The sequence below is a fragment of the Heptranchias perlo genome, chromosome 11 (assembly GCF_035084215.1).
Source record: "Heptranchias perlo isolate sHepPer1 chromosome 11, sHepPer1.hap1, whole genome shotgun sequence".
In the NCBI taxonomy this organism is placed as follows: Eukaryota; Metazoa; Chordata; class Chondrichthyes; order Hexanchiformes; family Hexanchidae; genus Heptranchias; species Heptranchias perlo.
In genome coordinates, this window is record NC_090335.1 from 50,962,941 (window position 1) to 50,989,541 (window position 26,601).

A 26,601-nucleotide genomic window follows, 5' to 3' on the forward strand; every position below is an offset into this window, starting at 1 on the left:
ACCTGGACAACATCCAGGCTTGGGCTGATAAGTGGCAAGTAACATTAGTGCCAGACAAGTGCCAGGCAATGACCATCTTCAACAAGAGAGAGTCTAACCACCTCCCCTTGACATTCAACGGCATTACCATTGCCGAATCCCCCACCATCAACATCCTGGGGGTCACCATTGACCAGAAACTTAACTGGGCTAGCCATACAAATACTGTGACTACTAGAGCAGGTCAGAGGCTGGGTATTCTGCGGCGAGTGGCTCACCTCCTGACTCCCCAAAGCCTTTCCACCATCTACAAGGCACAAATCAGGAGTGTGATGGAGTACTCTCCACTTGCCTGGATGAGTGCAGCTCCAACAACACTCATGAAGCTCGACACCATCCAAGACAAAGCAGCCCGCTTGATCGGCACCCCATCCACCACCCTAAACATTCACTCCCTTCACCACCGGCGCACAGTGGCGGCAGTGTGTACCATCCACAGGATGCACTGCATCAACTCGCCAAGGCTTCTTAGACAGCACCTCCCAAACCCGCGACCTCTACCACCTAGAAGGACAAGAGCAGCAGGTGCATGGGAACAACACCACCTGCACGTTCCCCTCCAAGTCACACACCATCCCGACTTGGAAATATATTGCCCTTCCTTCATCGTCGCTGGGTCAAAATCCTGGAACTCCCTTCCTAACAGCACTGTGGGAGAACCTTCACCACACAGACTGCAGCGGTTCAAGAAGGCGGCTCACCACCACCTTCTCAAGGGCAATTAGCGATGGGCAATAAATGCCAGCCTCGCCAGCGACGCCCACATCCCATGAATGAATAAAAAAAAATTCAGAGGAAGATAAGGCAGAAAAAGAAAGCCTATGATAGACACCGGGAACTCAATACTACGGAAATCTTAGAGGAGTATACAAAGTGCAGGGGTGAAGTTAAAAAGGAAATTAGGAAAGCAAAGAGGGGGCATGAAAAAATATTAGCAGGTAAAATCAAAGAAAACCCAAAGATGTTTTATAAATACATTAAGAGCAAGAGGATAACTAAGGAAAGAGTAGGGCCTATTAGAGACTAAAAAGGTAAACTATGTGTGGAGGCGGAAGATGTGGGTATGGTTCTTAATGAATACTTTGCATCTGTCTTCACAAAGAAGAGGGATGATACAGGGATTGAAGTGAAGAAGGCGGAGTGTGAAATATTGGATGGGATAACATAGTGAGAGAGGAAGTATTAAGGGGATTAGCATCTTTGAAAGTGGATAAATCACCAGGGCCAGATGAAATGTATCCCAGGCTGTTAAAAGAAACCAGGGAGGAAATAGCGGAGGCTTTAACAATCATTTTCCAAACTTCACTGGATACAGGCATAGTGCCGGAGGATTGGAGGACTGCTAACGTTGTACCGTTGTTTAAAAAGGGAGCAAAGGATAGACCGAGTAATTACAGGCCAGTCAGCCTAACCTCGGTGGTGGGCAAATTATTGGAATCAATTCTGAGGGACAGGATAAACTGTCGCTTAGAAAGGCATGGACTAATCAAGAACAGCCAGCTCGGATTTGTTAAGGGGAGGTCGTGTCTGACTAACTTGATTGAATTTTTCGAGGAGGTGATAAGGAGGATCGATGAGGGTAGCGTAATTGATGTGGTCTACATGGATTTTAGCAAGGCTTTTGACGAGGTCCCACATGGCAGATTGGTCAAAAAAGTAAAGGCCCATGGATCCAAGGGAATGTGGCAAATTGGATCCAAAATTGGCTCAGTGGCAGGAGGCAAAGGGTAATGGTCGACGGGTGTTTTTGCGACTGGAAGGCTGTTTCCAGGTCTAGGTCCTTTGCTTTTCCTGATATACATTAACGATTTGGACATAAACGTAGGGGGCATGATTAAGAAATTTGCAGATGACACAAAGATAGGCTGTGTGGTTGATAGTGAGGAGGAAAGCTGTACTCTTCAGGAAGATATCAATGGACCAGTCAGATGGGCAGAAAAGTGTCAAATGGAGTTCAGTCCAGAGAAGCGTGAGGTAATGCATTTGGGGAGAGCAAACAAGGTAAGGGAATACACAATAAATGGGAGGATACTGAGAGGTGTAGAGGAAGTGAGGGACCTTGGAGTGCATGTCCACAGATCCCTGAAGGTAGCAGGACAGGTAGATAAGGTGATTAAGAAGGCATATGGAATGCTTTCCTTTATTAGCCGAGGCATAGAATATTAAAGCCGGGATGTTATGCTGGAACTGTATAAAACACCAGTTAGGCCACAGCTTGAGTACTGCGCACAGTTCTGGTCACCACATTACAGGAAGGATGTAATTGCAGTAGAGAGGGCACAGAGGAGATTTACGAGGATGTTGCCAGGACTGGAGAATTTTAGCTATGATGACTATGATAGGCTGGGGTTGTTTTCCTTGCAACAGAGGAGGCTGATGGGTGATTTGATTGAGGTATACAAAATTTATGAGGGGCCTAGATAGAGTGGATAGGAAGGACCGATTTCCCTTAGCGAGGGGATGGATTTCAGAGATCAGAGGGCATAGATTTAAAGTGATTGGTAGAAGGATTAGAGTGAAATGTGGAAAAACCTTTCCACCCAGAGGGTGGTGGAATTCACTGCCTGAGAGGATGGTAGAGGCAGAAACCCTCAACTCATTAAAAAAAATACCTGGATGTGCACCTGAAGAGCCGTGACCTGCAGGGTTACGGAGCAAATACGGGAAAGTGGGATTAGGCTGGGTGGCTCGTTTCTCAGCCAGCGCGGACATGATGGGCCAAATGGCTTCCGTCTGTGCTGTAAATTTTCTATGATTCTATGAAATGCTCATTGAAGTTATCTGGTGGATTCTGTAATTGATTTATTTTTGTCCATCATCCCCTTTCCCTCTTCGTTCATGTATGTTGTTTGCTCCCATCTCTTTAAATTACATCCGAACTCTGGGTAGAATTAAGGAACAGCAAAGGATACAAGACTCGGGTAGGAGTTCTCTACAGACTTCCTGACAGTAGTGATATAGTGGGCAATGTATAAATACTGAGATCAAGGACACATGCAGCAAAAAAAATGTGGTTACAATGGGAGATTTTAATATTTACATAGACTGGGAGAAGCAGAACAGCTCAAGTAGTTATAGGCAATGAATATCTAGAACGTATTCAGGACAGATTTCTGGAACAATATGTTTTAGAATCAGCAAAGGAACAGGCCGTGCTTGATTTAGTGACAAGTAACAAACCAGAATTAGTTAACCATCTTGTGAATAGTAACCATAATATGATTGGATTTGATACCAGGTTTGAGAGGGAGAAAGGAGAGCCTCAAACCAAGGTTTTAAATTTAAGTAATGCAAATTTCAAAGGGATGAGGAATGAACTGACCATAGTAAACTGGGATGAACTGTTAATGGGTAAACCTACAGACCAACAGTGGGAAGTATTCAAAGAAGTATTTGATACCATACAAAATCAGTACATACCCCTAAAAGGCAAAGGCTTCACTTGTATAGTTAAGCAACCATGGTCAACAAATGAGGTAAGAGACAGTATCAAAATAAAAGAAAAGGCTACACAAATGCAAGGAAAATTGGAAATCCAGTGCAATTGACTCAACATCCACATCATTTTGGGGGCTGGTGTGCTGGGAACAATTGGGAGATAGAATCGGGGCGGGAGAGGGAGACTGGGGGATAAGAGTTGGGGGAAAGACAGAGATCGGGGGATAGATGTCACGGGATAGAGGAAGACTGGGGGAGGGAGGCTTGGGGAATGGGTGTCAAAGAATGGGGGGGTTAAGGGAGTGAAGAAGACTGGGAAATGGAAGGGTATTCTGGCTATAGTTTCAAGGTGAATTGGTTACAGATAGGATATCGGGGCATTACATCTATTACTCCCAGTAACATATAGTCTTTCCGTGAGTTATCGTATTACTGTTGGTTACGAGGGGAATCTGAGTGCTACCAGTATTACTATTAGTTATTGGTGCAATTTTAGTGAGTTACTATTAGTTACTGGTGGAATCAAAGTTTCTCCCATCTCTGGTTTCCCCTCTGCGAATCGCTCCTCCATTTTAGGTTTCCCCTCTGCCCCACCTTCGGTTTCCTTTCATCACCTGCTCGTGGGTAGCCTCCTGATTCTTGGAAGTTCTCACACAACAAATGCTGGTGCAGAACCACTGGGGTGCAGCAGTACTTTCAGAGCACTCTGTGGCTCAGAGATCATTGGGAGGGGGGCTGCAGCTCCAGGAATAATGGAGAGATAAGTCTGGGAACACTGATGTAGATCCTGGAATTCTGGAGCATTGGAAGAGGGGTCCTGGGACCTGGGAATATTGGGGAGGATGATCTTGGTATCTGGGAATATTGGGGCCAGTTCTGGAATTAAGGAGCACTGGAAATGCAATCTGGAGGTTTTTGGGGCTCCAGAATTGGGAGGTCAGGGGGCCTTGGGGTCCAGCAGGACTAGGGAGGAGTTATTTGGAGAATTAAGAGGCAGGATCTGGTGATCTTGGGGGTTGCTGGGAGATCTGGCAGTATTGGGGTAGAGCAGAATTTAGTAGCATTTTGGGGTAGTGGGACCCAGGAGAATAGCATCCAAACTGCTCTTGATTGCTTTCAAACTACTGGATTCACACCACCTCATTTCATTTCTGCTCTTCAGCCTCCTCCCCCCAAAATGTCCACAGCCCCTTTTGTGCCCTAGGGTACCTACCTTTTTCCTCATCATCAGTCTATTCCTGCCTTTACATCTGCCTTAAATCATTTTAGGGTAAATTTTCTGTTGCTTAAAGTTAATAGACAGAAAATCAGGGGCTGGGGATGCGCATCTTCACATTGGGCCAGAATTTTCTGTCAAAATAATGGTAAGGCTAACGGCTCTCACTGTTATTTATGCGCAAGTTACACAGCAAGGGCACATGCGTGGTTAAACGTGAAAATCCGGAAGTTGCTGACCAAGATGTGCAGTTCCGCCATTAGTTTCCTGAAAACGGCATCTCGCTACCTGACTCACTATTCAAATGCATTGAACGGCATGAAGTTCCTCTACTTTAATGGTAGAGGCGAACTAAACTCGTCACAGAAAGTTAGGACTTGTCCATTTCAGTCTAAGTAACTTTTTTTAATGGCGTGATAAGTGTTAATTACTGCCAAGCAACATCTCTGGCACTGAAAATTAATTATTATTGGTTTGGAGTCTCATTTTTCAGGTTTTACTTGTTTGGCGATTTAAAAAAATATTTTTTTTTTACTTTTTCTTTCTGTCTGTTTTCTCTCTCTTATACCAATCTTTCTTTCCTTCTCTTTGTTTCTCTTTCTGTACTTGATTTGACATTGAATTCACTATTCGAACTTACACTTCCTGGTTCAGACTGCGCTGTTCATTTAACAATCCTTCAATCTGATTGGTTAAGAAGATTCATAGTTGCTTGCCCTGTTCACACAGGTCTCAGGTGCCCTGTAGAGGGCGCCGCACCGTTTCCAGCTCCCATTTCCAGCAATTTCCAGTGCAAGATCTCATGGAAATTAAACGGGCAAGAGCAAGTCTAACTAACGGCGGGCGCCGTTCGTTGACCGGCCAAATTCTGGGCCAATATGTGCTCCCTGCATGTGCCAGGAATGGAGAGGCAGAAAATTTACCCTTTAGTGCACAAACAGTAAGTTTGTCGACTTTTACAGTCTTTAATAACATACATTTCCATAAACTAACAAAAAACACCTCAAAATGCTCCAAACTTCTTATCAATGCAATTTCCAGGTTTTTAATATAAAAAAATTTTAACCATCAAAAATAGGTTAGGAGAGATTTTTCTCACTGAATTTTTCAATTGAAATAGAAGCAAGTGATTGAAAGTGAAATCTATTCTCGATAAACAATCTTTGTTGACAGTTAAAAAATAATGCATCTGTCTGTCTGTGAGCAGTGCATAAGTTACATTGATTTATATTTAGTCTAACCACATTAAGGTTGAATCAAGATGAGAACTGTCACTCAACTCACTCCCTCCCATGTTTTCTGTAAATCAATCTTGCCTGCTAACACAACCAGAACTCTCAAAATCAGATCAAAGACTGAATGTTACAATGGGAGGGCAATTTTCAACTTGTTTCTCACCTGAAAAGTGGGTGGCTGACAGTGGAAAATAGGAAGGGGGGAGGGACTTTGGACGGTCAAGACCCACTTGATGAAATTTTCTGGCAGGCCTGTAAATGAGTGCACAGCATGCTTCCATATGCAAACACCAGTTGTCAGACCCCATTTGCAATTTTCAGGTACAAGTAGATGGAGCGTGTGTGGCACATGCTCTTCTAGGTGGTGAGCAACCTAATCAGTGGTCCTTAAAGGGACTGTTGAAGGTTACTCCAGAAACAGCCTGGAACTTTTTTGGGGTCATTTTTGTGCAGCCAGGAGGAGCATAAATGCTCCACCTGACCCCAGAAAAAGTACTGTTGCCTGTGTGCCCTCCTCCCCCTTTTACAGCTGTCTTCTGGCTCGGCTCATCCATAAGGCTGCCAGATTTACCACCCCCCGGTGTGGCGAGCTGTCCACTGGCGCTCACTGAGTGCTTAGTTCGCCTTAGTTATGCTGATGAGGTCCAAACCTGAAAATGGTTTGGGCCTCCCATTGCTAGCTTCAAGCAGGTGGCGTAGCCACTCTGCCCACTTCACATCCATTTTGGACAGAAGTTAAAAATGGCCCTCGAAATCGTTTGCTGTGAAAGGATTTTAAACATACAGGTGTTAAATACATAGTAAATACATACATAAATAATATACAGCTTTAAAGGGGGTTATTCAGTATAGTATTATCTACTATGTTTTCTACTGGTTTCTAATATGAATGCAGCCAAATTAATTGAAGAAGCAATGACCCATGAGTTTTGCCTTCCTCTTGACTGCTCTGCATTTGGGCCAGGCAGGGAGAATTAATCCCACTGGCATTGTTCAAGAGGTTCAACTCTAGAGTCTAATCTCGGCATTTGATGTGGTGACTTGTGCAAAGAGTCACGTAACACAAAATTCCTTCGGAGTTCTTTTATTTATGCAGAGCATGTTAAGGCTTGCAATCTGAAAAGCTAATGATCTGATTGCAGTGTTTATCAGAGGTGCCCATTAGCTGTGTTTATGTTACAGTGAGTGAAATTATGAAACACTTGCATTGCTGATTTGCCAGCTGTTAACTGGATTGTAATTTATGAAACAGAAGATAAAGCATATTTGACAAAAATTAATAACATTGCTAATTCTTCTACTCTTTAGAACAGACATTTTACCCTGATGTTTCAGCTGTATTCTTTTATCAGAATCTGTATGTTCTGACTTAATTATATAGAACATGTGGTGTATTGGGCAGCCACTTGCTAATGAGTATACAGCAATATAGTACCCATCCAATTTTCATTCCATTGATTTCAATGGAATCAAAATTGGGCAGGTTCTATAACATGTGGATGATCCATTCTGCCAGATTACTACCCAGGTGGTGAAGACAAAAATCAGCCCCAGTGTATCCTCTAAATCACTGAGCAATGCCTTAATCAGATATCTGCTAGTTTGTATGGGTAGATCTTGACATCTCTCCCGATTTTTATTTCCATTGAAGTCATCTGGAGCAGCTTATGCAAGAGATTGGTGGCTGCTGCAAACAGATCAGTGGCCAATTGGCAACAGCGTAGACCAAGAATAGCCCGTAATGTGGGTTGGGCAGCAGCGGAAAAAGCTTGTGGGGCAGGGGAGGATGGCACAACAACATATTTTGCCATCGGAGTGGGGTTTGACTTGTCATCCCAGGGAAATGGGGAGGGGATGTGCACAAACAATGCAGGGTCCTGGCGCAGATTGATTTTCAGTTGCCCTACGGGTTGAGGGAAGGGAGATACTACAATAAAAATAAACTCCAAACAAGATTTTAAACTACAGGCAGCAGAAATTATTGTGCTGGGCGAGACTTGGCCAGAAAGCGGGGAAAATATAGGAGGGTGAAGGGAAAGATCAGCATACCTCACCTCAATTAGGTTTTGCAAACATTGAGGTACGCTTACACATTTACTATAATTTATAACTAACTAACGAACGGTGTGCACAATTCAATTGTTTTTGGATACAAGGAGATGGTATTGCTGGACAGACACCCAGTGGTTTCTGGGTGTACATGCATGTTGACTCACTCACTACTCCTGTATACATTGGATCTAACATTACATTATATTTAACACTGCAAAAGCCTATCACAGTGCCACGTACCTGTTTAGCGCTAGAAGCAGTTTAAACTTGTTTACTTGGTGACTTAACTGCGGATCAGTTTGAGCTGGTAATAGCTAATCTTTTTACAAAAGAGGTCAGATTAGCTGTTCGAAGGATTTTTTTTCCTATGTGGCAATTGGGCAATTGTGTAAGTTAAGATAGTATAAGTTTGAGATGAGTAGTGAGAGATGCCAGTGAAGTGTGACGCCAGAAGAATGTGGAATTTAGTTAGATGAGTTGATTAATACTTTCGTGAAATAAGTAAGCGTAATAAGTTTTTGCAGCTAGTTTAATGCTAGTGGGAGTTCAGACTAACACTGAGGGCTCAATTTTAACTTCCGGGCAGGAATGCAGCAAAGTGAACTGCCGCCCCATATGGGATCAGTAAAGGGGAAGCTCGATCAATTTTAATGGCCAGGCCTCATTAACATGCGGCTTGCTGACTTCAAAATGTCCGGGAAGTTGGTGGGAATTGGCTGCCTGGCCGTTAAAATCGAGCGGCAGGTGGCCGCTGCCAGGAACTCAGGAAACGTCCCGAGCACAAGTGCTCCAGGAGGGAAATCCTAATCAGGGGAGGGGGGATAGGGAACGCACTCCTGCTTCTCCTGGCCCACAGGGAAACTAAAAAATCATTAAAAGTTTACCTTTCTAGGCCTCTTCTGGCTCTGGCTGTAGTTCCTGTTCCTAGCAAGTTTGACCTGGTAGGAAAGCCGCACTCAGGCCTCAGGTTAAAATCGCAGATCAGGTCCTAATGCCATCATCGGAGCCCGATGTGCATGTTTAAAGAGGACCCCGCTGGCTTGGGGCAGGTGTCCTTGCTGCATGCGATATAAAATTTCAATCATAGGGAAAAACTACTGAATCCACATATTGAATTATCCAAGTATCTTTGAAAATCCAGCAACAATTTTTTTTAAGCAATGAAAGACTTAATTTTCATGGAATATAGTAATATTTGGTGTGTGTGTGGCTAGGGGAAAAACTTCTTAAATATTCCTAAATGCCCCATTCTCGAAATGACTATTTAGAAAAGCGACACAATCCCCTGTACCTTGGATCTGTATTGGACATTGGCTGTGTCGCTTCTGCCTCGTGGCTGTTTTAATTGTGGTGTATTCAGATGAGTTCTCTAGCAAATTTTGGCATAAATTCGACATTGGAGGACAGGGGAGCACAATGGTCTAACTTGTGGTGATCGTTGCAGCGAATTCTGGACCAATGAGTGGTTTCAGGATTCCAAAGTTACTGAACAGTAGATGGCGCTGTAGAATATTACATGACTGAGCACGATGGGCTCGATTTTAAAACCGAGTTGGAAAGGGCTTCACCGTAAGGACGTCTTTTTTTTTGTCGATTTCCTGTCCGACTGACCGGCCTGAGTGAAAGGCTGGTCTCAGTCAGACGGGAGACCAGCCAGGGTAAGTCTTTATTTGTATGGGGGGGGGCATGGATGGGCATAGGTTGGCACGGGAGGGCATATGTTGGCACGGGGGTCATGAGTCATGGGGGAGGGATCGGCGGTCAGTCACGGGGTGGGGAGGGGGGTGTTTGGATTGGGGGTCAGTCACGGTGGGGTGTTTGGATTGGGGATCAGTCACGGTGGACAGTGTCGGGATCAGGGGTCATTCACGGGGAGGGTGTCAGGATCGGGGGTCCACGATCGTTGAGGGGGAGGGTCGGGAGTCGGAGGATCGGGGTTGGGGGGGGAGGATTGGGGTCAGGGGTCGGGGGTCCATGATCGGGTGTCGGGTTTCCGCGATCGTTGTGGGGTCGGTGCAGGTAGGCTTGTTGGGCCTGAGGGAAGCACTCCTGCTTTCATGAGGTGTAAAAGAGAAGGCCCGGGAATCCCGGCTCCCCAAAGGTTGAAATTGTGAAGTCCAGAAAAATGGAGGCCCAAAGCCTCCTTGAAAGGTTTTAAGGCCCGACCCGCCTCCTGGGAGCGGGTTGGTTGCCCACCCATCTTCCAGCCCCGGTGAAAACCAGAAATGGGCGGGTTGGGGGCGGGTCTGAAATGGTGGCAATTTTCAATGCCCACTCCCCCCGCCCCCAACCCACCTGTTTTTCACTTTGAAAATTGAGCACAATAAGTCAGCACCTAATGTTACATAACAGCTCCTAATTTAATCTTTAATTAACCTCAGGTAACCCTTTTTTTTAAAAATCGCATTTGTGGGTGACACTACTTTGGACGTACAGTAACTTGTAACTTTGCAAGGGAGCAGGAAATGACAAAGTGATGTAGACAGACTAAGTGAGTGGGCAAAACTATGGCAACTGGATTTCAATGTGGGGAAGTATGAGCTCATCTGCTTTGGATCCAAGAAAGACACATCGCAATTTTTTTTTAATGGTGAGAGACTAGGAAATGTGAAGAAACAAGCGGATTTAGGTTTCATAGGAACTGTGGAGGAGCAAAGGGACTTAGGTGTCAATGTACACATTACTAAAAGCTAGAGCACAGGTACAAAAAGTAATCAAAAAAGCTCATGGAATGTTGGCTTTTATTTCAAGTAAGTTGGAATTCAAAATTGAGGAAATGATGCTTCAGTTGTACAGAGCTTTGGTCAGACCCCAGCTGGTGTACTGTGCTCAGTTTTGGACACCGAACCTCAGGAAAGATACATTGACCTTGGAAGGGGTACAGTACAGATTCACCAGAATGATATCAGGCCATAAAGGGTTACATTACAAAGCTGGGGTTGCAAAGGAAGAAAAGAAAAATAGGAACAGAAAATGATAGAGACAAGAAAAGGCCAAGACAAAAGAAGACAGAGAAGCAGAACACAGAGAGACTGGCAGAAGTGAGTCTGAGACATACACAGAAGCAGCAACTAGAAGATGACAGAGGCAGGTAAAAGAGAGGCTGTATGTTCCAACTTTCTGTGAATACGGGAGATCCACAATATAATTGTTGTATTGTAGGTAGTTTCCACTAGTTTTGTGCAGCTGTTTTATTCTTTTTTTGATCTTCAGTTGGTAAGAAGCTTTTTCTGTGAAATCTGTGAATTTCTTCACCTTTTAAACTAGAAAAAATTTGGCTGTTTTCTCTCCATTTACCATAAGACCATAAGAGATAGGAGCAGGAGTAGGCCATTTGGTCCCTCGAGCCTGCTCCGCCATTCAATGAGATCATGGCTGATCTGATTTTTACCTCAACTCCACTTTCCCGCCTTTTCCCATATCCATTGACTCCCTTGTTGATCAAAAATTTGCCTAACTCAGCCTTGAATGTATTCAATGACTCAGCCTCCACAGCTTTTTGGAGTAAAGAATTCCAAAGATTCACGACCCTCTGGGAGAAGAAATTCCTCCTCATTTCCATCTTAAATGGGCGACCCCTTATTCTGAGACTATGCCCCCTAGTTTTAGATTACCCCATGAGGGGTAACATTCTCTCAGCATCTACCCTATCGATACGCAGTACTCCAGGTGTGGTCTCACCAGCACCCTGTACAGTTGTAGCATGACTTCCCTGCTTTTATACTCCATCCCCCTAGAAATAAAGGCCAATATTCCGTTTGCCTTCCGGATTACTTGCTGCACCTGTATGTTGACTTTTTGTCTTTCATGTACAAGGACACCCAGATCCCTCTGTACCGCAGCATTTTGTAGTATTTCTCCGTTCAAATAATATTTTGCTTTTTTATTTTTTCTCCCAAAGTGGATGACTTCACATTTTCCCACATTATATTCCATCTGCCAAATTTTTGCCCATTCGCTTAACCTGTCAGGATCCCTTTGCAGACATTTTGTGTCCTCATTGCAACTTGCTTTTCCACCTATCTTTGTATCATCAGCAAATTTGGCCACAGGACACTCTGTTCCTTCTTCCAAGTCATTGATATATATTGTAAATAGTTGAGGCCCCAGCACTGATTCCTGCGGCACCCCACTAGTTACAGATTGCTATTTTGAAAATGACCCTTTTATCCCGACTGTTTGTTTTCTGTTAGTTAGCCAATCCTCTATCCATGCCAGTTATATTACCCCCAACACCATGAGCTCTTATCTTGTGCAGTAATCTTTTATGTGGCACCGTATTGAATGCCTTTTGGAAATCTAAATATACTGCATCTATTGGTTCCCCTTTATCCACCCTGCCCGTTACTTCCTCAAAGAACTCTAATAAATTTGTCTGGCATGATTTCCTCTTCATAAAACCATGTTGACTCTCCTTGATTGTATTATGAGTCTCCAAATGTCCTGCTACTACTTCCTTAATAATGGATTCTAGCATTCTCCCAATAATAGATGTTAGGCTAACTGGTCTATAGTTACCTGCTTTCTGTCTCACTCCCTTCTTGAATGGGGGTGTTACGTTTGCGGTTTTCCAATCCGCTGGGACCTTTCCAGAATCTAGTGAATTCTGGAAGATTACAACCAATGCATCCATTAACTCTGTAGCCACTTCCTTTAAGACCCTCGGATGCAAGCCATCAGGTCCAGGGGACTTGTCAGCCTTTAGGCCCATTAGTTTACCTAGTACTTTTTCTCTCGTGATAGTGATTGTTTTTAGTTCCTCCCTCCCCTTTGTCCCTTGATTTTCTACTATTATTGGTATATTATTAGTGTTTTCTACGGTGAAGACAGATACAAAATATCTGTTCAATTCCTTTGCCATTTCCTTGTTTTCCATTATTATTTCCCCAGTCTCATCCTCTAAGGGACCAATGTTTACTTTAGCTACCCTCTTCCTTTTTATATACTATAGAAGCTTTTACTGTCAGTTTTTATATTTCTTGCTAGTTTACTCTCATAATTTATTTTCTCCCTCTTTATTATTCTTTTAATCACCCTTTGCTGGTTTTTAAAGTTTTCCCAATCTTCGGGCTTACCAGTAATCTTTGCCATGTTGTATGCTTTTTCTTTTAACCTGATACCATCCTTGACTTCCTTAGTTAGCCATGGTTGGTTCACCCTTTTTGTGGAGTCTTTCCTCCTCACAAGGATATATTTTTGTTGCGAGTCATAAAATATCTTTTTAAATGTTTGCCACTGCTTATCCACCATCATACCATCTAATCTGTTTACCCAGTCCACTTTAGCCAATTCCACCCTCATTCCTTTATAATTGCCCTTATTTAAGTTTGATACAGTAGTTTCGGACCCAAGATCCTCGCTCTCCAACTGGATGTGAAATTCTATCATGTTATGATCACTGCTTCCCAAGGGATCCTTTACTTTGAGATCATTAATTAATCCTGTTTTGTTACTCATTACCAGATCCAAAATGGCCTGTTCCCTGGTTGGTTCCCCAACGTCTTGGTCTAAGAAACAGTCCCTAATACACTCTATGAACTGCTCCTCAGGGCTATTTTTGCCAATTTGATTTGTCCAATCTATGTGAAAGTTAAAACCGCCCATGATTTTTGCATTACCTTTTTTACAAGCCCCCCTTATTTCCTGATTAATATTTTGCCTTACAGTGTAGCTACTGTTAGGGGGCCTATATACTACTCCCACCAGTGATTTCTTTCCCTTACTATTTCTTACCTCCACCCAAATTGATTCAACATCTTTGTCTTCTGAGCCAAGATCATTTCTCACTATTATACCAATTTCATCCTTTATTAACAGAGCTACCCCACCACGTTTACCTTTTTTCCTATCCTTCCGAAATGTTAAATAACTCTGAATATTTAGCTCCCAACCTTGGTCACCTTGCAACCACATCTCTGTAATGGCCACAGGATCATACCCATTTGTTTCTATTTGTGCCGTCAATTCATCTATCTTATTACAAATGCTGCGTGCATTCAGATAAAGAACATTTAATTTTGTCTTTTTACCATTCTTTCCTACCCGAGCTCCATTTGTTAGTGCACTCTTATGTTTGTACGCTCTGTCCCTTCCTGACACACTCTGTTTATCATTACCCCCATCACTTTCCTGTACTACTTCCTTGTCTTTTCTCTTTATCAATCTAAACTTTGCCCCACCTGAGCCCTCCCCCCCCCCATCCCCCCCATTTAGTTTAAATCCTTCTCTACCGCCCTAGTTATTTGGTTTACCAGAACACTGGTCCCAGCATGCTTCAGGTGAAGCCCATCCCAACGGAACAGCTCCCTCTTTCCCCAGTACTGGTGCCAGTGCCCCATGAATTGAAACCCACTTCTGCCACACCAATCTTTGAGCCACACATTCATCTCTCTGATCTGATTTACCCTGTGCCAATTTGCTCGTGGCTCAGGTAATAATCCGGAGATTATCATCTTTGTGGTTCTGCTTTTTAATTTAGTCCCTAGCTGCTCAAACTCCCTCAGCAGAACCTCTTGGTCCTACATATGTCGTTGGCACCTACGTGGACAACGACATCTGGATCCTCCCCTTCCCACTCCAAGTTTCTCTCCAGCCCTGAGGAGATGTCCTTAACCCTGGCACCGGGGTAGGCAACACAGCCTTCGGGACTCTCGCTCTTGGCTGCAGAGAACAGTATCTATCCCTCTAACTATACTGTCGCCTACTACAACAACATTCCGTTTTACTCCCCCCCCCCCCCACTTGAATGGCCCCCCGAACCACGGTGCTGTGGCCAGTTTGCTCATCCTCCCTGCAGTCCCTGCACTCGTCCACAAGGGCTGCAAGAACCTCGTATCTATTGGACAAGTGCAGAGGCTGAGACTCCTGCAGTGCTACCTCCTGGAACCCCGTACCTGCCTCACTCACAGTCACACCCTCCTGTCCCTGACCACGTGCCAATTCTACAGTATTTAGTCTAAGGGGCGTGACTCCCTCCTGGATCAAAGTGTCCAGGTAACTTTCTCCCTCCGTAATGCCTCGCAATGTCTGCAGCTCGGACTCCAGCTCCTCAACTCGGAGCCGAAGTTCCTCGAGATGCAGACACTTACCGCAGATGTAGTCGCCCTGGACAAAACTGTCCAGTAGCTCCCACATATTGCAGCTGCAACACATCTCCTGCCCTGTCTTAACTATTTTATTTATTTAATTGATTACTACTATGCCAATCAAATTATTTTTAGGTTGAACCAAGTACTGGTCTTGTTTAATTTATTAAATTAAGTTTAGTTTTTTTAAATTTAGTTTTATGCTATAAGTTACTTAGCCCACAGTCCTAAGAAAGAAGTAAACAGAAGAGATACTCACCACCAACCACCTACCTGCCTTACCTGTGACGTCACACTGCAGTTTGGTTTTGTTGTTGCTGTGACCCGCTCTTGGTACGCTCCTCTCCGCTCTGCTATTTAGACAAATGCACCTCACCCCTTCCTGCTCCGAATCCCCTCACTCACCAAATTCCCAATTATAGACTCTGTCGAAACCAGACTCCGTCGATAGCTGCTACTCCGTGCTTTGTATACTTTCAATACTTTGCTAAAAGTTTTCTCCACATTTCAAGCTATATATTTCTAAAATAATATTTTTGAAATAGTTCTTTGTGACTATAAGAAAAATAATTATTAGATTTTTGAAAATTTTTCCCCATTTTTCTGTTTTTCTCTGCCCTGCGTTCTACCTGCTCTAGTTATGGCATCCACTGGGTGCAACGACCTGTGGTAGCCGCATGTCTCCTCTCTTCCCCGTGAGTGATCTGGTAAGAGAATTGAAATTTAATAGGTATTCAGGAAGCATTTTTGTCTTAGAGTTTGCCTCTTGGGGGTGGGTATTCTCCATGTTTGTGGATGGAGTTGATGGTGGCATGGTTTTGATCCATGTCTGCTAACCTCCTCCCTACTCCAGGAAGCAAAGTAGAGCTTCAGCTGCCAATTTATTGGGTATAGCTTTGTTTCTAAGTCTATTTCATATCTTCTGTTTCAATGGAACCAACTGAAATTATGTCCTCCTTGATGATAAAACACCTCAAAGTTAGCAATTGCTTTTATATATCACCTGATTGTTCCCCCCCCCCCATCCCCTTAAAGGGACCACTGAAGGCCAACAAAGAAACCGGCAATTAAGTACCAGGAGTGTGCCTCCTGCCGTTATGTTAATGCTTCGGGTCGCTGCCGGCTCGAGCTTGCTCCCTCTCCTTTTGCATGAACACCTTTTTGGGTTTATCTGTAGGCGTGTCAGACAAAATTTGAAGGGCCCGGGCCAGTGAGATGTGTCGGGCCTCACTATTGACACTATTGTCGGATTTATTCCAATGAGGTCTGAGAATGGGTTTAGGACGGTCCTTGGGTCTCTATCTCTTCTGGCACACAAGCCCAGCTTGCTAACCATTTCATGCCAGATATCGGGAGCTATCAAACGTAGGCTCTAGGCTCTACTGTCATCCCTTGGCCCTGGTCTAATTGTCTCCCACCATCTAACCCCACTTCACCTGAGAACTGCCCTTGCTCTTGACTCCCCATGTACAACACCATGGAAGATTGACTCATGGTATAACATTTTTCCACTTTGGCTTCACCTCTATACAAGTGTATTCATAAACTGTTAATTGTAGCTGCCGCCTCACGTTAGGGGGGTATCTCATCAACCCATTTCTGGTCTGTTGAAGACACCCTTCCTGGACAGTGAAATACATGGCGTGATGGCAATGCTGCAGGTTTTTTCAGCAGTTGGGATATATAATAAGCCTCGAGAGGTCCCAGTTAGTACATTGCAAAGCTTGTTCATAAGTTTCCCCACCAAAGGTATTACTTCTGGAATATCAGTCCAAGTGTTCCAATGAAAATATATTTTAAAACAAGACAGTTGGTAATGGGAGCCTTGTAGTTAGATATCAACATTGTTATCGGGTGCATAAATAAAGAACTACAAATCTCTCATACTTTGGAGGAAGGTAATGTATGTGTAGCACAAGCTGTTGGCACAACAAATAGAAGGGATGGACATAGTAACAGATCTTTGAAACATTGCCTACAATGTGGGAAATTGCTATAGTACTAAATACTGAAATCGGCGATCATAAAATTGAGAACAGAACTAATCAACATCTACGAATATAACATCGATGGTTAGAATAAGAACGTGTTAAAATATATAGATTTAGATCTGATTCCAGAACCCCATGAATCTGAGAGGATATATAGAGAGATATTGATCAACGCAGCACAAGAATTACTGTTTCTACTAACCTTTTGATTATTGAGCTTCTTTGCAGCATTCAGCACATACATATTTCTACAATGGGCCAGAATTTGCTGTCACTGTAATGGTGAGACTAATGGCGCTCACTGTTATTTATGCGCAAATGCTACAGCAACTTCAGGTGAGGGCAGATGTGCGGTTAAATCCGGAAATCCAGAAGTTGCTGCCCGAGATGTGCCACTCCGCCTTTAGCTTCGCGAAAACAACATCTCGCTGTCTGCCTCACCATTCAAATGCATTGAATGGCGTGAAGTTGCTGTATTTGCACGGTAGATACGAACTAAACTTGCCACAGAAATTTAAGTCTTGTACATTTCAGTCTAAGTACTCTTTTAACGACGTGATGAGTGTTAATTACTGCCAGTCAACCTTTCTGGCATTGAAAAATAACTATTACAAGGGCGGGGTCTCATTCCTTCAGGTTTTAATAGTTGTTGGAGATTTTAAAAATGTAAAATTTTTAATTTTTAAACTTTTTTTTACTTTTCCTTTGTCTCTTTTTTTCTCTCTCTCTCTTAATCCAATCTTTCTTTCCCTCTCATTATTTCTCTTTCTGTACCTGATTTGACATTGAATTCACCCATTCTAATTTACACTTTTTCAGTCCTTGTGCTGTTAGTTTCACACTCCTTCAATCTGATTGGTTAAGGAGATACACAGCTGCAGGTCCCTCGCTGCGACGTTATCAGCTCATACTTTCAGAGACTTGCCAAGCAAAAAATTAAAAAAACCTAAACGTGCAATTAACAGCAGACACTGTTAGATGCCCTGGCACAGCAAATTATGGCCCAATGTGACACTGAAACAGCTTTAGTAACCTTTGTAGGCAACTTTAGCAGTAAAACAGATACCCATTAAAAGCCAGTAATCTCAATGAAGGATTCAAAAACCATCACAAACCAGACCTGCAAAATTTGAGCAATTTTCAAGGGGTAGTTGAATATTGTACTCACCACCATGTATGCAATATTTTATAACATATACACTGCTCATTTCTTGCTGCTTGCAAATTATCATGATGGACATTGAGAGAATGGATGTTTCATCCATCTTAAAGGATTTTAATAATTGTCAAAATTGTTTTGCTTATTTAGTGATAAGCTGTTTCAGTGTCACATTGGGCCATAATTTGCTGTGCCATGGCATCTAACAGTGTCTGCTGTTAATTGCATGTTTAGGTTTTTTAATTTTTTGCTTGGCAAGTCTCTGAAAGTATGAGCTGATAACATCGCAGCGAGGGACCTGCAGCTGATAACTAGGAAATAGCATATATTACAGTAGTTTTACTGAAGGAACTAAAAAGATCAAAGACACTAACTTATAGGTGAGTCCAGTTAAATGTGTTATGTAGTTAATCAAGAATATTACACTTTGGATGAGAATTTCTATTGCCTATATATGAAGAAATACAGTATTCACACCGTGGTCCTTTGAGACATCTACTGTGCAACAGAGTCTGAATAAAATAAAGTGTACTGTTATTATAAAAAGGTACAGCAGTCATCATACCCCAAAATTCCCATTATTGTAGTTAAAATGCCATCTGTGTGCCATATTCCTGCCAACTACCTCTTATTTACAAATACATGCCAACAGCATTACAAATGCTGTGACAAATGGTTGCTTGGATCTTTTTTACTGCCTGAACTGAAGAAATTGTGAAAAAAACTAACAATTGGAGTGATGTTTGTTTATTGAAAATCACAGTACACCTGGTTCTGAAAAACACGAAATGAATGAAGATTGGGTCATCTCAGAAATCTGTACTATGTACCCATGCTTAATGTATCAGCACAGGTCTTAGTTTAAAATATTCAACTGCAATGAAAGACTATTGCATCTATTGTACAGGAGCTTCCATTGACTATAAATATTAGATGGTGATTGGATTTCACATTTAAAATGTCTTTGTGTTCCTTCTCTAGTCTCATGACACTGACATAATAAGTATAAAATATAGGCATTTGCTAGATGTTTTTCTTTTGCAGTTTCTATACTACTAAGACATACATGCACAGTGCTGCAGCTAAGAAGCACAAATATTTACTTGTAAAAATACAGTGCATTGTGTTCCCACATTAGAGTGAGATTTGAAGCAAATATATTTATCTGAAATTGACTATATATCTTCAATTTCCTGTTGCAGCTCCTTGTGGGATTTGAAAGTGGAACAGTTGTGTTGTGGGACATGAGGTCAAAAAGGGCAGATTTCAGATTTTATTATGATGAGGTGAGTAAAATGTTTGTTTTGAAGAATTCAAGATTCCCCTTTGGAAAACATGGAGCCATCTTTTGTGTGTGATTATTATATTATTTAGATTGGGTCTGTCAGTACCTTTTTATAAAGTTTCTATTGGGGAGGTGCACAGGACCTTGATTTTAGGATACGTGTCCGAATAGTGTGATGAGCTGCTTTGAGTATTGCAGGTTTGTGCGTAAAGTTGGTAAAGAAAAGAAAGACTTGCATTTATCTAGCACCTTTCATGACCTCGGGAAGTCCCAAAGCACTTTACAACTAATGAAGTACTTTTGAAGTGCAGTCACTATTGTAATGTAGGAAACGCGGCAGCCAATTTGCACACAGCAAAGTAATCTGTTTTTTTTAGTGTTGTTGGTTGAGGGATAAATATTGGCCAGGATACCAGGGAGAACTCCCCTGCTCTTCTTCGAATAGTGCCATGGGATCTTTTACATCCACCAGGGCCTCGGTTTGACGTCGCATCTGAAAGACGGCACCTCCGACAATGCAGCATTCCTTCAGTATTGCATTGGAGTGTCAGCCTGCGTTATGTGCTCAAGTCTCTGGAGTGGGACTTGAACCCACAACCTTCTGACTCAGAGTGAGAGTGCTACCAACTGAGCCACAGCTGACACTGTCACTGTAACCTGCTAATGAAGACTACAGCCTGTACTGAATTATTTAAAGAGAAAGTGCCATTTGGTAAATTGTCCTAAAGGACAGTTTACCAAGTAGTAAACAGAAGATCATGTATAGCAATGTGATCCTACCACTACATATGGTGCTGCAAAAAATTGCAGATGCTTTAACTGTTGCAGCAGAAATCTGTCATGGTTGTTGAAATGGAAAACACCAGCAACATTTTCAGAGTAGACTTCTCTTGGTTGTGTACATTTGTCCTAGTTTTGTACATTGCAAATTTGATCATTTTAGTATGCAAACAAAATAGCAAAACTTTTGGCTATTTATAAAGGTCTTCCAGATGAATAGTCTAATTAGTTTGAATTTATATTTGGTTTGTGAGATACAAATTGATGTAATAATGAGGCTGACTTTCATCCACTGTTCTAAGTCAGTCCTAGATGGTTAAGAACCTATGGAAATATGGCCAGAATGGTAATGTCCTAATAGCATTCAAATGTTGTGGGTCTCATATTTCCATAATTATTCATAGTGCCAAGTGCAGATTTTGACAGTAACTAATCTTTTAAATAATAAATACTTCCATAAAGGCCAGAGATTAACAAACTAAAATAACAGCTAGTAAGTATTTATAATTAAATAGTAACGGTAAGCACTAAATTGAATGAGAAAGTTCAAATGGGTAAATAATTCTTCTTAAGAACATTTACATATGAATCTTTAATGAATTTTGAACAAAGTAATGTTGCTGAATGCCAAATTCAGACTCTCTTCAAATTTTCCTGGTGAACGTTTTATTCACACTTAAACAGGTCCTGTTTCTGAGAACTCGTACAATTCAAGGAACTGTTTTTTTTGAAAGAATCCTAGTGTTTTGTCAAATTCTGCGTTTAATATCAAAACCAGCAGTTCTGTTAACTCATTTTACATAGAATTTTAATCAATACTTATTACATTTTTAAAAAAATCATTTTTGGCAGGTAACAAACCTGCAAGTTCCAAAAGACATTCAGTACTCAAAAGAGTTAATTGCATCTGTCACAAATACATTGATATACATTCTAGAAGAAGTGAAACAATTCACATGACTATATCAAATATACATGGAAATGCGATGGAAAAAAACAATTATTTCACAAAATAAAGAAAGGAAACCAGCTCATTTAAGCATTCATTCTCAAGACACAGTTTGATCTTTAAGTAAATGAAATAAGCAATTTACATGAGAGCTGCCTGGATGATGGCATGGATTGATGCAAGGCAGCTTCAATCACCCTTCCGTAGGATTTCCCATCTCTGTACATTACACCTGAGAAGGGAGCTTTGAGAGCTGGCTCAGGCATTATGGACTGAATGGCCTCCTTCAGTCCTATAAAATTCTAAGATTGTAGCATATTTGAATAATTTTAACATAAAATCCCAGCAAAACTTTAGCCTTGTGCTAGCAGCTAGCCTAGTGGCGCAGATGGAAAATCTGCTAGCAGCTCAAATTTAAAGAGATGTGGCCACTTAAAGGTATACGGATGCACATGGGGGCAAATATTGTTTATAAAAGTTATAAAACCTTTATAAGAGTTCAAATTAGATTTGAAATATTTGTCAGGCTTTGACAAAGCTGTGAGAAGGGGAGTGATTGGTGAGATAGAAAGAAATACCAGGCATACATGAAATAAAAGTAAACTCAATATAGATGTACAAAACAAGTGGACAAGCGACAGAGCGACATGTTACCCAAATGTTTGATGGCTGGCATAGTGGAAATGCTGCTGCATGAGGTGAATGTTTGGCACTCAGAACACCCTTCCTAAGGACAGCAGTGCACCTTTCTGGTCAGGAGATGACAACCAGGTTCAATGGTCTCTACAGTACATGAATGCTATCTTATGATGCTCTTCACTCTTGTAAACCCTGCCACCTGGGAAAAAGTTCTGTGCTTATTAAGCTGATACCTCCTTTCTGCAAGAAAAGTAAACACACTATCCCTTATAAACAAGATTTATATTGCTTGCTTGATACATCTGTGGATAACTGACTGACAGCAGATTTAACATAAGTCACTGGTGATGACTTGAAAGGATTTGATGATGAGGAAACAGAAGGCACTGCAGGAATTCAAAAGTGTTCAATTGACAAATGGATATTCAATACTGAATACTTGTGACAATGACAAGAACTCATAGGAGGGCAACCTGAGCAAAGTCACACCACCATTGAGCAAGTGATTGCCAAAGAGAGGGACGTGTAGTGTAGAAATGAAGTAGCAACAGCAGATTCCATGGTTAGGGGAATAGACAGGTGTTTCTGTAGCCACAACTGAGAGTCCCAAATAGCGTCTTGCCTCCCAGGTGCCAGGGTAAACGAAATCACGGAACAAGTATAAAAGATTTTGGAGAGGGAAGGTGCACAGCCAGAAGTCATGGTTCATGTTGGAACCAATGACCTAGGAAGAAGTAGAATTGAGGGTCCCCTCCAAGTCGCACAGCATCCTACGTTGGACATATATCCTTGATCAGTTCCCATCTAATACCGTGGAAGCACGATTGCCACAAAGACTGCTGTGGTTCACAAAGGTCAATCACCACCTTCTCAGGACAACTAGGAATGGGAGACAATAAATACAGCCTTGTTGGCATTACCCACATCCTGAAAATAAAATAGAGAGTTTCAGCAATTAGGAGATAGATGAAAGAGTGGGACCTTGAAGGTGGTAATACTCCCAGTGTCATATGTTAATCAGTATAGGAACTGTAAGATAAGGGACTTAAATGTGTGGCTGAAGACCTGGCCTAGAAATTGCATCAGACTCCGAAGGCCCCAAAATGGTGGGCAGGAAGCCATTCCCCATGCCTGATGCAGGCATTAGTCCCTTTGCATATGTAAATAAGGGCATAATGCCTGCTCGAGGTCCCATTTCCAAGATTGGTTTGCCCTGAGGCACCAAACTCCATCACGGTCTGCACTCAAGAAAACCAGCCCTAGGGATCGCCTGCAATGAAGAAGGTAAGTAACTTACCTGAATAGGGAGGCGGGAGTCCTCCTCCCGACCCCACATTTAACCACCCTCCCGGTCACCTCCTCTCCCGACCCCTGATTGCCCACGCTTCCTGCCCTGATAGTCCAAACACCCAGCCCTGACCTCTCCTGGATTGTCCTCTTCCCCGGCTCTCCAGCACTGGCGACTCCAGGCCCCTCGATCCCAACTCCCAAGCTCCCCGGTCCCCTGATCTCCGATCCCTAGCTATCGCAACTCCAGGCCCCCCAATCCTGACTCCCAGCCCGGTCCTCAGCCCCGTGTTGTCTCGCCCCCATCCCTGACCTGAACCCCAGACCCACTTACCTGAAGGCCGCTAGGACTCTTATCAGCGAGCCAATTTTGCCCCAGTTTTCACCAATGGGCTATTGCACCATGTCGGCTCTTTTACAATGAAGTCTGAGGCTCAATATCTGGGGAAACTCGGACCTCACCATTCTGGCGCAGAGTATTTACCCTTCGCCCCCTGCTCGCTCAAAAATGGGTGCTCCTGAACTTCTGGGCCCTGGTGACGGAGGGATAAATTCAGATTACTATGACATTGGAACCAATTCTGTGGCAGGTGTAGCCTGTACAGATGGACGGGTTTCACTTGAACAAGGCTGGGACCAGTGTTCTCACTGGGTGACTTGACTAGTGCTGCGAAAGGGGGTTTAAACTAATATGGTAAGGGTAAGAGGAAAAAAAAAGCAGGATGAGCAAACAAAAAGAAAAACAAAATGGATAAGCAGTAGAAAAACAGGAATTTTATAAAGAAGTGGTCAGAAGAAGGGAATAAAATGATTAGGACTGCCAAACAGACAGAGTCAAATCTGGTTGTATGTACATAAATTTAAAAAGTATTTTGAGCTGGACTCACAAATTGCCATGACTGGTTATGATATATTGGGCCAGAAATTGCTGTAAGTGGTGAACGACCCGCGCTGGCCGCTGCTTACATACTAACTTACCCATATTGTATCCGCGGTCTTTACTGTGGGAACTTCCTCTAATGGGAACCTGAAAACAGTCTAGCGTTAACTCCCGTGAACTTAGGACCTCTGTGGGCGACAAGAGGATCGCTCTGTCTCCTCAACCAATCAGATTACAGCATCCTTGACAAGCCGCAAAGAGTCAAAACCTGTGACAGCTACAACGGTAAAATCAATTGTAAAAACAGTTAGAGAAAGCGAAATAAAGAGAGGGTAAGAAATATCAAATCAAAAGACAGAGATAAAAGAGACAGAAAGAAAAAAATATATATTTTTTTAAATGTCCAACAACTATTAAAATTGCAATGAATGAGACTCCACATTTTTAAAAATTTAATTTTCAGTGGCAGAGAGGTTGTTTGGCAGTCATTAATACTTAGCACGCTGATAAAACTTAGCATAGACCTAAAAAACTAAGCTTACCTGTTTTGTGGCGAGATTAGTTCATTTCCAGCTGGGCAGGAGAGCAAGTTGGCACTGGTTCATTGATAGCAGCTGGCGAGGTCCCTTTAACGCAGAGCTTTCAGATCACCGGCGAGCCAGGAAGCGTAAGTTCCAGATTTATGCATCTGACTGCGCATGTGCAGTCGCCGGAACTTGCTCTTCAATTTCGCCATTAATAACTGAGCGCTGTTAGGTTCATCATCGTTTTAAAAGCAATTTCCGGCCCTTAGTATTAACAGAGATGTGGCTTAATCCAAGGCAAGACTGGTAACTGAACATGTATAGTTACAAAATATTTGGGAGAGATAAAGTCAGAAAAGGGGGGCAGTGTTAATCAAATATTCCATTATAGCATTGGAAAATAGTTTATCTTTTAATAATTAATGTGTCCAAAAAGGGGAGAGGTTTTTGCAAAACGTCCAGGACTACTTTCAAGATCAGTATGTTTTTAATTCAACAAGGAAAGAATGTTCTAGTTCTAGGAAATGAAGTGGGACAAGTAGGTAATAAAACAGTACATCTAGGAACTTCAACCGCAGCATAATTAGTTTAGATATAAAAATTGAAAAGGGGAGGGAACAGTCAAATATAAAGGAACTTGACTGGAAAAATCTAATTTCAATGAGATTAAAGGGAACTAACCCAGATAAATTGAAAAATATTAAGGCAGTGAACAAACAAGGGGAAATGTTCAAACAGTAGATGATTAGGGTACAGAATAGACATTTTCCCACAAACTGGAGTTCTTTGGATGAGTACAGAAATTCATATTAAAATGAAACTTAAGAAAGGCATATCTTGGATTAATACTGCAAAAGAAAATAAAGCAGAGCATCAAAAATATAGAGGGAAAGCAAAAAGATTAGAAAAGCATAAAGAAATACTGGTAGTAACATAAAGGGAAATAGTTGAAGGATTTTATACAAAAGTAAAAGGATTGTTAAAGAGAAGACAATATCCTACCTTGTTACCATTGCTGCTGATTTTGTAATAAACAGTGCTATCACAACCCAGCTGAGGTAATTTTTCTTGTGTCCTCACCCAGAGTCTCTGCTACCCTGTGTTACTGAAGGATTAATTTAGGTTTCAGAGTAAGTGGTGAAAACTTGTCAATTTCTGTGTGATCAATAAACTACCTGCTTTTTAAGTACAAGTACAAGAACTGTAATCTACTTGCCATTTCAAGGATCACAGGCCTAATTTACAAGATAATTACAGATGTGGAAGGCCTTTTGGCCCATCTTAATTCATCCTTCCAGAGAGATGCTAACCTCACCCCATTGTAGCATCCAATTGTGTTTTAAATGATTCCAAGATTTTTACCTCTATGACTCTACATGGAAGCTTTTTCCACTTGTTGATCACTTTTTCAGGCCGATGTTCATCTCTGTACCGCCCATTTTTTGGCATGAACAAAATCACAAAAAAAAGTTGCTGATTTACCACCAGAGGCCTGCCCATTGCAATTTTTGGGCAGGCCTCAATTTAGGTGGCCACCTCTCTCACCCTAAACCAGCAGGGGCCTATTACATTGTTAGGACCCAAATGCTATTTTCATATCAATTAGTGCTGCCACTGCTGCTTCCTCAACCCACCCGCAAACCATGGGCAGTACATACTGGGAGTAGGGTTGCCAACTCTGGAGGCATTCCTGGAGGTTAGATCATGTGACATTCTGACCACATGACATTCTGACCACATGACATCTGGCCATGTGATGCCTGATCTCGACATCTGGCCATGTGGCACCTGATCACGTGACATCTGATCATGTGACCTCTATAAATGTTACTGCAATTATCTTTTAAAAGTTGGGTCCCTTGTAGTTCAGTATTTTTGCTTATGGTTTCACGCCAAGTTCCAACTACCAGGACGCCACCTGTGAACAAAGGAAGAGGGGAAACTGAGGGTGGGGAAGAGGGGAGACCGAGGGAACTCCCTCCATGCCGAAACCACCTCCCCCATTGCCGAGACCACCCCCGCATTGCTGATACCATCCCCCC

The 26,601-nt window shown here is 42.4% G+C and overlaps 1 protein-coding gene across 2 annotated transcripts in view; it reads left to right on the plus strand.

The window, feature by feature from the left end:
- The window catches only part of LOC137326962 (syntaxin-binding protein 5-like), a 398,728-nt gene that overhangs the window by 155,178 nt on the left and 216,949 nt on the right, over positions 1-26,601 (plus strand). For both annotated transcript variants that reach the window (XM_067992335.1, XM_067992336.1), the window contains exon 8: positions 19,418-19,501. In XM_067992335.1, the coding sequence (XP_067848436.1) occupies positions 19,418-19,501 (84 nt within the window). The remainder of the gene's footprint in view (positions 1-19,417; positions 19,502-26,601) is intronic.